The 10,965-nt window shown below is 53.0% G+C and overlaps 1 protein-coding gene across 1 annotated transcript; it reads right to left on the bottom strand.

The window, feature by feature from the left end:
* Positions 1 to 674: 674 nt before the first annotated feature.
* On the bottom strand, positions 675 to 5,209 carry LOC118985120 (testisin-like). Its single transcript, XM_037043453.1, has 6 exons — positions 5,158 to 5,209; positions 5,030 to 5,059; positions 4,521 to 4,686; positions 3,582 to 3,865; positions 1,282 to 1,436; positions 675 to 1,003 (listed from the first exon to the last, which is right to left on the bottom strand). Exons 1-6 carry the CDS (start codon positions 5,207 to 5,209, stop codon positions 749 to 751), a joined length of 942 nt encoding a protein of 313 aa, XP_036899348.1. The 3' UTR covers positions 675 to 748.
* Between the last annotated feature and the right edge of the window lie 5,756 nt (positions 5,210 to 10,965).

Raw genomic sequence — 10,965 nt, 5'->3', positions numbered from 1 at the left:
CACTTGTGGTTATATGGGACTCACCTGGGTAATCCAGGAAAACCTCTCCATCCCAAGCCCGTGATTTAATCATGCTGACTGAATCCCCTGGGGATCAGAAGCCTCCATACCCAGTATCCTCATCTTCCAGGGCCACCATGCTGGGGCACATTCCCTGTGGTTTCTCAGAGGGCCCCAGAGGGACTCTCTGGTACCCACACGGTAACCTCCTCTTTTGGGCAAATTTCACCAGGTTCTTCTCTCTCTGCCTTGGTTTCCCCGCTCCTGACCAGGGCTTCTTGGTATCACCTCACAAATAAACCACCTGCACCCCAGTCCTACTCCCAGGTCAGCCTCTTGGGGACCACAGTAAGACCAGAGCACCTGGCACCTGTGTGATGGGGCCACCAGCATGGGCACTTAGGGGCCAAGGGCATTTCTGCCACAGCACCCCCACTCCAGTCTTCCTAGTCCCCAGAGCCCCTGATGCTACTGCTAATGTCCTTCACCAATGATCTTTCTGACTGAACAACCTGAGAGGGTTCTGATGTTTGCAACCCAAACCTGTAATAGTACAGATGGGTGCAGAGAGATTTAGGAGTTTAGGACCGGTCTTGCAGTGGAAGGGACACGGATAACCACGAGGGTGTCCAGGAAGCCACCTGAATTCACAGAACGTTCTCTGAGGCACTCACTAGAACATGCACACGTGTTTATTTGCAATAGGACAGAAAGAGCCTGGGCCTGATGCAGCAGGGGGCCCTGACTCTCACGAGCTCTGCTGGGCTCCGGACAGCTGCAGGAACGGGGTGCTCCAGAGGGGGAAGCACAGGAGCAGCAGCCAGGGATCTGGCCTGTGAATGCTGCTGTGGGCAATCAGCATCCGAATCCAGTCGAAGTGTGAACTGACGTTGGTGTAGACACCGGGCCGGTTGGGCCTACCACAGCCCACTCCCCAGCTCACGATCCCAACCTGATACCACAGCCCTTTCCTCTCGCAGGCCAAGGGTCCGCCTGAGTCACCCTGGGGAGCAGAATGAGTGACCAGGGCCTGGGGTGGGGAAGAAAGGCTAGGAACGCAGGAAAGGCTATGGAGCTGGGCGGGCTGGGTGCAAATCCTCCCCCTCCCCCACAGGAAGTGACCAAGTTTCTGCATCTGCAAAGTGGGGCTATAGTCTGTATCCCGCCCCCGACTGGGTTGCCATGAGAACCAAATGATACAGGGGGCTCTCAGGTCTGGGGCCGAGCTGGTGAGAGGCTAGGACTCAGAAGGCCTTGATTGGGGTGGGGAGGGACACTCACGAAGCAGGAGTCCTTGCCGCCTTGAGGATCACCAGCGCAAACCATGTCTCCCCAGATGTTATGGCGGAAAGAAGACTGTGAGAAGAGGTAGTTACACATGGTGGTGTTTATGATGCCAACTTGCACTTCCTGGAGGATGTAAGGAGCCGGCAGCTCTACGTAGGAGTTGAGGGAACAGAGAAAAAATAGTACCTTGAGCCTCTCTTCTGCCATCTGGTTGGGAGGAATGACAGGTTATGGGGCGGGGATGGGAGGTTGTAGGGGGATGGGGGAGTAGAGGAGCAGGGGAGCCAAGTCCCGGGGGTACCGAGAGTGCCTTGATGCATCCTCTGCTCTACCCCGGCACCCAGCACATCTTGGGTGATGAGCAATATCACAGAAGGACCCAGTGTCTGGACAGGCTGTTACAACTCCTGCTTAAGACTCCATTTCCCTGTATGCAGCAGGCAGATGACAGTCCCTGCCAGAGCCAGTAACAAAAGGCTAATGCAGCTAAAATGGTTTAGGATTATTACACTTCAGGGCCTGAGCCAAGAGCTTTCCTGTGCACTCTTGGTGCTCCACAGCGCCCCCAGGAGGTAGCTCAATCATGACCGACTTTCAACTAAGGAAAGGCGCACCCAGGAAATGCCAGAGCCTGACAGGAACCCAGGTCTATCCAGGTTCGAAGTCCCAGCCAGGACCACCACTTCATCCCGCAGAGCACGGTAACCAGGATAACCATGTCAGTAGAGTTTCTTCTCTGCCAGCAAACCCGGTGTAGGAATGCTTGTAAACCTCAGAACCACCCTGTGAGGTGGGAACAGCAATTACTCCATTTTACAGGTGAGGAAGCTGAGACACAGATGCAGTGCTTGCTCAAGGTTTTCCAGCTAGTATATGGTAGAGCTAAGGTTTAGACCAGGCAGGGGGCCTCCAGAAGTCACCAGCCATGTGTGAGGATGAGGGTGACCTCCGGTCAGCCTTGGGCCTAGGAGTGAAGGAGCAGAGTCTGCCTGCTGGGCCTCCCAGCTCACACCTGTGCAGCCCTTCACCCAGGGAGGTCTGCCTCAGGGGCATTTTATTCAGCCCCTTCCAGGGGAAAGGAAAGGACCCCAGCTCTAGAGGGAAACAGGTCTAGTGTCGACTCCTCTGTCCCCTCTGCCAGTTCCAGAGGTGTGACCACCACAGGGACACATCACTCTCGGGCCAGCGAGCCCTGGCTTCTCCACTGAGTCCTGAGGCTGTGGGCGGTTGCACACCCTTGTCAGCTTCCTCATTTGTAAATTTGGTGTAAAACTGTCCCCAGCCTCCTGTGCAGCTAAGCTCCTGAAGGCAGATAGAGGGTCCCCTGCTCACTCCTGAGTCCCGAGAGCCTAGAACAGTGCCAGGCACAGCGTGCAGATGGCAGCTCCCTCTGTTACTGTCACCATTGTTGAGGGTGAAGCAGGAATGGGCCAGGCAAGGGAGCAGTTCAAGAGGCAGTCCAGATGGGAGGCTGTGCCTCCCCCACCCCTGGGACACCTCGGAGGAGGCTGTGCCTGGTGGTTTCAGGGGATTCGTGGTGAGAGATAAGCAGGTGGCAACTAATGCTGCCTCAAGGCTCTCCTGCAGAGCCAAGGCTGGAGAATGGCTTGAAATTTTGAGGACAGAGAAATGGGCCCAGCTCTCCAGGAGAGCAGGCCAAGGGGATAGGTAAAAAAGGTAAGGAGGAGCCAGAGTGGGGAGGTGGGATGGCTGGGGGAGAAGGGAGCACCAGGATGAGACCTTTCTGACAGGCTCCCCCCACACCCCTCACATCCCCCACACCCCCCACACCTCCGAGGCTGGGCGAACAGCCTGGGCCAAGCTGACCTCCCTCTCCCCACTGGTTTCTGGCTCAGAGTCTCGAGGGTAGAGAGAACTGAGTGTTGGTACAGAAAGTCCTGCCCTGCCTTGACCGGTGTGGCTCAGTTGGTTGGAGCATCATCCCATCTGAAAAGTTTCGGGTTCAATTCTCGGTCAGGGAACACGCCTAGGTTGTGGGTTCAGTCTCCAGCTGAGGCATGTATGAGAGGTAACTGATTGATGTTTCTCTCATACCGATGTTTTTGTCCTGCTCTCTAGCATGTCTTCAGGTAAGGATTCCAAAAATGTCTCCAGAAAGTCCTAGCCTTTCAGGGCGAGCAGGAGGGAGAACAGAACACTGAGCAGGCCCTGCAGGGTACCCAGCTGTGCACAGACCAGGGCTGGGGCTGTTGGGCTGATGCAGCTGGAACAGGGGGTGGAGGGTCACTCTCATGCTCCCCTGTTCCAGACCCACTGCCTGTCCCCAGCCTCACCCTCATCTTCTTGGATGTCCCCCCAGCCGGTCACCCAGCAGTCAGTCTGGTTCTCGAATTCAACGGAAGAGGCCAGGACACAGATGGGCTGGATGAACTTATTGTAGGTGACAGAGGAGGACAGCCTCAGCAGGGCGATGTCGTAGGCTGAAGCCCCCAGGTACTTGGGGCTGAAAATGATCTCGTCCACTCCATAACGGTTGTAGTAGGCCTGCAGGTTCCAGATGGACGGCACAGCAGACAGCTCACCAAACTGGACTGTCCACTCAAAGGGGTCACTGTTCCTGGCAGAGAGGGGAGAGCAGTCCAGAGGCCTCATTGGAGGGTGAGCCGCCCGAGCACAGCTGGGGCCTGCTCCCCAGGGTGGTGAGAGCCAGAGGCCACAGCCAAAGTCCCAGACCTCGGGCATTTTGGGGGGTGGGGTAGGGCAAAAGGGTGCTTTCCTTCTGTGGTCTGATCTGACCAGTCACTCAGCCAGCCTGTTACCTCTCAGGGCTGTCTTAGAAAAAAAGAAGCAGAGGAGCAGGGGCCAAAGTGGGGCACTCAGCAGGGCAGGGTCAAAACAGCTACAGGAGCTACTGCTGCCCCCTGGCGGGCTCTGCCCAACACGCACCCACCTCAGCCCATTCCCACCAGCCGCACATCTCCCCAGGGAGGGAGGCAGGGTGAAGAAGGTGAAGGCTAGTTGTGCCATTTACTGAGAGGAGAACAGGAAAGAGAAAAGACCAAGACACACAAATATGCACGGGGGTGTTCTAGAAGACTCTTCTGGAGAGAACTGAACAATGTTCCTTGCAGGGGCACATGGGCAGCTCCCATGGGTGTGACCTGCTGCTGCGGGGCCTGGGACTCGGAGAGTGCGAGGGTCACGGTTGGTGTACAAAATGCGTGGTGCAGACCCAGGGTTGCAGTTCAGCGGGCCGCCACCCCCGGACTCACTGTTCAAAGCAGTGCGCTGCGGAGAGCACCCAGCGCCGGTTGAGCAGGCTCCCTCCGCAGGTGTGGGAACCCCACAGGCGCAAGCTGCCCTGCCATGGCCAGCGCCCACGATCTGCGTCCTTTCCGCCCACCACACGCGACCCGATGGCCCGCTGGCCACATGGCCCTGGGATGGACAGACCGACATAGGGCTGAGCTATAGGAGACACACGCATCTGCCCACCCTCACCCACCTGGGACCTCGAGGGAAAAGGAGTTGCCCAGGAAACCGCGTGCATCTCGGGGTCAGGCAGCCAAGGAAGAAAGGACGCTGGGGGACCCTTCCAACATAGTCTGCAAGCGTCCGCCCCTCCCCCCCCCACACCCCCGCCCCGCCAGGGGCCCATCAGTTACATGCGAGCAATGACGAATTCTCGAAACCTGGGGTGAGAGAAATGAAAAGATGAGTTGTCCTTTGCACACTAGCCCAGGTGTACTGAACAGGCAAGCTCGCGTCTTGGGCGCCTTACCCGGAAACAGCACGTCGTGATCCGGCCACCCTGCGGGAGAGAGGAGAAGGCGAGCTCCGCTCATTCTCCTTGGGCCCCATCCTGCCCCCATCACCCCTAGGTCAGCCAGCAGCTCCAGCCTGACTCACCCAGCATCTCGAGTTCCACTGGTACCAACAGCTGCACCAGCAGCAGCGCCATGATTGGAGCGCCCATGGCCTCCTCTCCCGCCGCCTAGCGCCCCCTCTGCTTCTGCCAGCCCCAGGGCCAGGCTGGGGCGCCCCCTGGGGAAGACGCGAACCCTGGTCGCCATCTTCTCCTAGCTTGACCTCTCTGGGTCCAACGGCTTTGGGGAATATCAAACCTCACAGCAACCCCAGCTTTGAGTTTCTGCTGGGGCTGGGTCCCAGCTACACCCCTTGATATCACCCGGGATCCAATGCACCTAAACAATGCCTTTCTTCTCTCAACCCTGGGATCCTGACTGCCCCCTTTCCTACGCCCCCCTCCTTCTCGGAAGGAACGAGGACCTGGCCCACAGCCAGAACTCCCGTGAAAATACTCTAACAAGTCCTCACCGAGTGCCCATCGGGAGCTAGGACTGTTCTGCAGACCCAGAAAGGGAAGATCCCTCACAAGACTTTCTTGGGGAAATGATGGCCTTGGGCCTTGTCCCTACCTGAGGAGGCAGCCAGGCTAGTCCTGGTCTGAGCAGGCTGCCCCCTGGTGGCTGGCCTCAGCCCCTCTTATCAGCATCCTTGGGTTAAATCATGAAAGTTGAAGCGTCTTTCAAGTACTTACTTTCCAGGGGTTCTGGGGGAAAGGAAATCACCAAAGTGGGAGAGACATACACCACTAGGTTGTCCATCCCAGTGCCTCTGTGACCAGGGACTTTCTGATTGGGGATCCCAGGAAAGCTGTGCCTGCTTGGTGGCTCTGTGTATCCTGAACACCCCCAGGGATGTTGTGGAATCCACCATGATGAGTTACCCAGCATTGGCTTCTGGGAGTCCCTCCAAGCAGGGACTTGCATCAAGAGCTGCACTAGCAGCGTGCCCTTACCAGAGCACCCATGGACTCCAAGGTAGGGGCTGTAAAGGGTGGATGGCCCTTGGCATGCTGCCTGGGAGGAGGAGATGAGAGCTGTTGAAGGGTCTGAGCACTCCACTCAGTCATGAATGGGAGCGTCTGGCTTAGGTTGAGGGGTTGGGGGTGTCTTGGGACAGAGGCTGAAGCTCCCACCCAATGGGTCTCAACCTGCCCTTTCCTCCCCCTTTCTGGTCTGCCCCATGAAGTGACCCACAGGGTCCCTGTTCACAAATCCAGTTTACCTCTTCTTGGAGTCCCAGCCTTGTGCTCCACCCTCCAGGCAGTTCCCAGGTTCCCCTGGAGAGATGATTTAGAGAAAGAGGAAGACAGATGGAGAACAAGTTCAGCATGGCCCGAGCCTTTGTCGTTCATGTCCGGTGTGATGTGGATCCACTGCCAGCCTTACCCCCTACTCCAGGGCCAAGGTCTTCCCATGACACTGACATTGAACCTCCCCTAGGCCTGCTCATGACCCTGGTGTTGACCCCTGGTTCTGAGCCCAGAACCTCCCAGATGTGTTGCTCTGTCACACACCAAGTCTAGGGACAGAGCTTCAGGGGAGAGTGGACTCCAACAAGCCCTGTGGCTTGCAGCCCTCATTTTTCCTGACTGAAAAGTGGAGATGATAGCCTTGACTGGCGTGGCTCAGTTAGTTGAGTGTCGCCCCACAAAGCAAAAGGTCACCGGTCCAATTCCTGGTCATGGCATGTGCCTGAGTTGTGGGTTTGGGTCTCTAGTCTGGGTGCATACAAGAGGCAACTGATTGATGTTTCTCTCTCACATCAATGTTTCTCTCTCTCTCTTTTTCCCTCCCTTTCCCTCTATCCAAAACTAAATAAATAAAATATTTCTTTTTTATTTTTAAGTAGATTTTATTGATTATGCTTAAAAAGTTATCCCATTTTTTCTTCCTTTTCTCCCCCTCCAGCCTACACTCCCACACCCATCAGCATGCCCCCGCTCTTAGCTCATATTCATGGCTCATACACATAAATTCTTTGGCTTCTCCATTTCCTATACTATTCTTAACCTCCCCCTGTCTGTTTTGTACCTACCATTTATGCTTCTTTTTGCCTGTACTTTTTCCCCATTCTTCTTTCTTCCCCCTCCCCACTAAAAACCCTCCATGTGACCTCCATTTCTGTGATTCTGTTCCTCTTCTAGTTGTTTGCTTAGTTTGTTTTTTGTTTTTAATTTTTATAGGTTCAGTTGTTGATATTTGTGAGTTTGTTTTCATTTTACTGTTCCTAGTTTTGATCTTCTTTTTCTAAGTCCCCTTAACATTCCATATAGTAAGGGCTTGGTGATGATGAACTCCATTTTTGTTTTAAAGGTTTTATTTATTTATTTTTAGAGAGGGGGGGGGGAGAGAGGGAGAGAAACATTAATGTGTGATTGCCTCTCGCATGCCTCCTACTGGGGACCCGGCCTGCAACCCAAACATGTGGCCTGACTGGGAATAGAACTGGTGACGCTTTCATTCACAGGCTGGCACTCAACCCACTAGGCCACACCAGCCAGAGCGACAATGAACTCCTTTAACTTGACTTTGCTGGGAGGTACTTTATCTGCCCTTCCATTCTAAATGATAGCTTTGCTGGATAGAGTAATATGGGATGTAGGTTCTTGCCTTTCATGACTTTGAATACTTCTTTCCAGCTCCTTCTTACCTGCAAGGTTTCTTTTGAGAAATCAGCTGATAGTCTTATGGGAACTCCTTTGTAGGTAACGCTCACCCTTTCTCTTGCTGCTTTTAAGATTCTCTCCTTTAATCTTGGATAATGTAATTATGATGTGTCTTGGTGTGTTTCTCCTTGGATCCAACTTGTTTGGGACTCTGAGCTTCCTGGACTTCCTGAAAGTCTATTTCCTTTGCCAGATTGGGGGAGTTTTCCTTCATTATTTTATTCAAATAAGTTTTCAATTTCTTGCTCTTCATCTTCTCCTTCTGGCACCCCTATGATTCAGATGTTGAAACATTTAAAGTTGTCCCAGATGTTCCTAAGACTCTCCTCATTGTTTTGAATTCTTGTTTCTTCATTCAGTTCTGGTTGAATGTTTATTTCTTCTTTCTGTTCCAAATCATTGATTTGAGTCCTGGTTTCCTTCCCTTCACTGTTGGTTCCCTGCATATTTTTCTTTATTTCACTTTGCAGAGCCTTCACATCTTTCTCTATTTTGCATTTGCACTCAGTCATTTCTGTGAGCATCCTGATTATCAGTGTTTTGAACTCTGCATTTGATAGGTTGGCTATCTCTTCATCGCTTAGTTCTTTTTCTAGAGTTTTGATCTGTTCTTTCATTTGGGCTATATTTCTTTGTTTTGGTTCACCTGTTATGTTGTAAGTGGTGGAGCCTTAGGTATTCACCAGGGTGAGTGACCCACTGCTTTGTGGTTCTGTATGGGAGGGAGGGGTCAGAGAGGGAACAATGCCACTGGCTCGGCTTTCACCTCACTTTCTGTCACTTCCCCTGCTACCAACAAGCAAAGTGGGCCCTTCTGGTGCTGATTCCCAGGTGGGTGGGTTTGTGTACGATCTAGGACCTTGTGGGTCTCTCCAACAAACTCTCCTGTGAGGGTGGGAGTTTATTCTGCCACTGCACACCCCCCCCCCCCCGATTTTTAGTCATTGGTTTTGAGGCTTTATTTCCCTACACTGGAACCCTGGGTTGAATGGTCTGTCTCACTCCCCAGTTGTTTCTCCCTGTTTATCTGCACTCAAATATGGGACCACCCAGTCCACCAGCTGCCACCTTGCCCACCTGGTCCATCACTTTGCCATGCATTCTTTTCTCCCTGGCTGCCCATCTCTGTCCCTTTTACTGGTCTGGATGAAGATTTCTTCTTATAACCTTGGTCGTGAGACTTCCATACAGCTCAACTTTTTGGCAGTTCTGCCTCTTTTTTGTTTATAAATTTGTTGTCTTTCTTTTGGTTATGTGAGGAAGCAAAGTGTATCTTGGTGGGATGTCCTAAATCTTTATTTTTTGTTCTTTTTTTGAAGATGTTATTTATTTATTTTTAGAGAGAGGGGAAAGGAAGGAGAAAGAGAAGGAGAGAAACATCAATGTGTGGTTGCCTCTCACATGCCCCCCACTGGGGACCTGGCCCACAACCCAAGGCATATGCCCTGACTGGGAATGGAAGTGGCAACCCTTTGGGTCACAGGCCCGTGCTCCCTCTACTGAGCTATGCCAGCCAGGGCTCAAATATTTCTTTTTTAAATGAAGATAATAGTAACGTGCACCTCTCAGGGTGCTGGGAGATCCTTTCACACACATCGCTCCAGCCTCTGAGGCGTTAGGAGGATGCCTGCAGGATGTATGATCCTCTGCTAGATCGTCTTTATTGCCTTTCACACAGACTTGCCTGCAAAGGGACTAATCCAGCACTGAGGGCTGGAAACCTCAGTTCCAAGAGTCCCAGAAACCCCCAAAGGAATCCCTGAGCCTGGGTGCATACTGGGACTCAGCCTTGGGTGCTGGGCTAGAAGCAGGGAACACTAGGCTGTGTTCCTGGGGGTGGGGTGTTCCCCAGGCTGGTAGGGAGGGTGAGAGGGCAGCTTAGTGCCTGTGAGGGATACATGAGAGATCTGAAGAGGGAGAGATGTAGGGGTACTAGAACGGGGGGCTTTCCGAGGGGAATGGGCCAGAGAAGTTCCCTGGGGAACAAAGGATTCACTGGATGGTGGAAGGCAGCTTTCTGGGAGGGTTTGGGGAGGGGTCCCTGTGAGAAGCTGCATACTGCATTCTGGTGTGGGGTAGAGAGAGGGCATGGGTTTGAAACGTGGGGACTGAGGTCTCAGGGCTGAGCTGCATGTTTAGGCAATCCCCAGGGAGACAAGGCTGTCTCCATTGGCCCCAGAAACAATAGGCAGTAAAAAAGATTCCAGCAAAGCTTGGAGAAAACCTTCTGTCATCTGGGGCTGAGCTCCAGACTGTGCTGAAAACCCATGTGGTGTATGCACCGAATTGGTGTAAACAAACACCTGGCCTCTCTGGGAGGCCAAGGTCAGACCCCAAGCTTACTGCCCCTGCCTGGGTCCACAGATCAGGGCAACTCTGGAGTCACCCTGGAGAGAAAGAAGAAGTCCAGGAGTGTAGGGCCAGAGGTCTGGACGCCCAAGCCCAGCTGCCTTCCTCACCCAGGAGGAAATTAAGGTTCACAGGACTCTCTCCAGGCCCACCAACCTTCCTTCAGAACTGCCGGCCAGTTCTAGTGGACAGAGCATCGGTGGTTTGGATGTTTCTGGAAAGCAGCAGGATTGGCTGGATGGGAATTGGAGATGAAATCTCTTGGGGGCGGGACAAACAGTGCGATGGGAACACCCTATGTTCTGCATTTTCAAAACAGGGCTCGGAGGGTTACACCTGCATCACTTAATAGCACTGTCGGCTTCATTTTGGTGAAAAGTCTGATTGAGATGAAACAGCAGTAAGAGGCAATGGCACATAAAGTGTGTTTTACTTATAAAAAAAGACAAGGAGCGACAAGACCAACCCAGGTCAGGAAGTGACCAGCTCCTTAGGAAAATCAGTTCAATGCCTCCAAGTGTTATTTTCAGAAAGAAAAAATAAACTTCTGGCCCCCAAGGAAAACCTCCAGGGGGAGAGATACGTCCCAATGTGCTTCATCACACTTGCAGATATTCGTGTTCTGATGATATTTATATGGTAGTTGAAAGGGAGACAGGGTTCAGAAATATTTTTTTTCTTTTTGAATCGACACTTTTATTTAAAAAAAAAAAGATTGCCCTCATCTTGGGGCTCCCAAAGCCGGTGCTTGCTTGTCCTTCAAGTGTCCTTCTGGTCCCTCTTAAAGCCAGCTCACAGTGTGTCCTCCAGGCTGATGGCATCGTGGCTGGGGC

Source organism: Sturnira hondurensis, unplaced genomic scaffold (assembly GCF_014824575.4).
Source record: "Sturnira hondurensis isolate 20B ecotype Veracruz unplaced genomic scaffold, ASM1482457v3 Scaffold0004089, whole genome shotgun sequence".
NCBI lineage: Eukaryota > Metazoa > Chordata > Mammalia > Chiroptera > Phyllostomidae > Sturnira > Sturnira hondurensis.
The sequence above is the reverse complement of the archived record's forward strand: the minus strand, read 5'-3'. Positions and strand labels throughout refer to the sequence as shown.

Bases quoted from the DNA above. Each gene is read 5' to 3' on its own strand.
- LOC118985120 (XM_037043453.1), bottom strand. From the start codon at position 5,209: ATGGCGCTGCTGCTGGTGCAGCTGTTGGTACCAGTGGAACTCGAGATG. The intron at 5,060-5,157 runs GTGAGTCAGGCT...TCTCTCCCGCAG, and splicing joins AGTGGAACTCGAGATGCTGG to GGTGGCCGGATCACGACGTG. The intron at 4,687-5,029 runs GTAAGGCGCCCA...TGTCCATCCCAG, and splicing joins TCACGACGTGCTGTTTCCGG to GGCCATGTGGCCAGCGGGCC.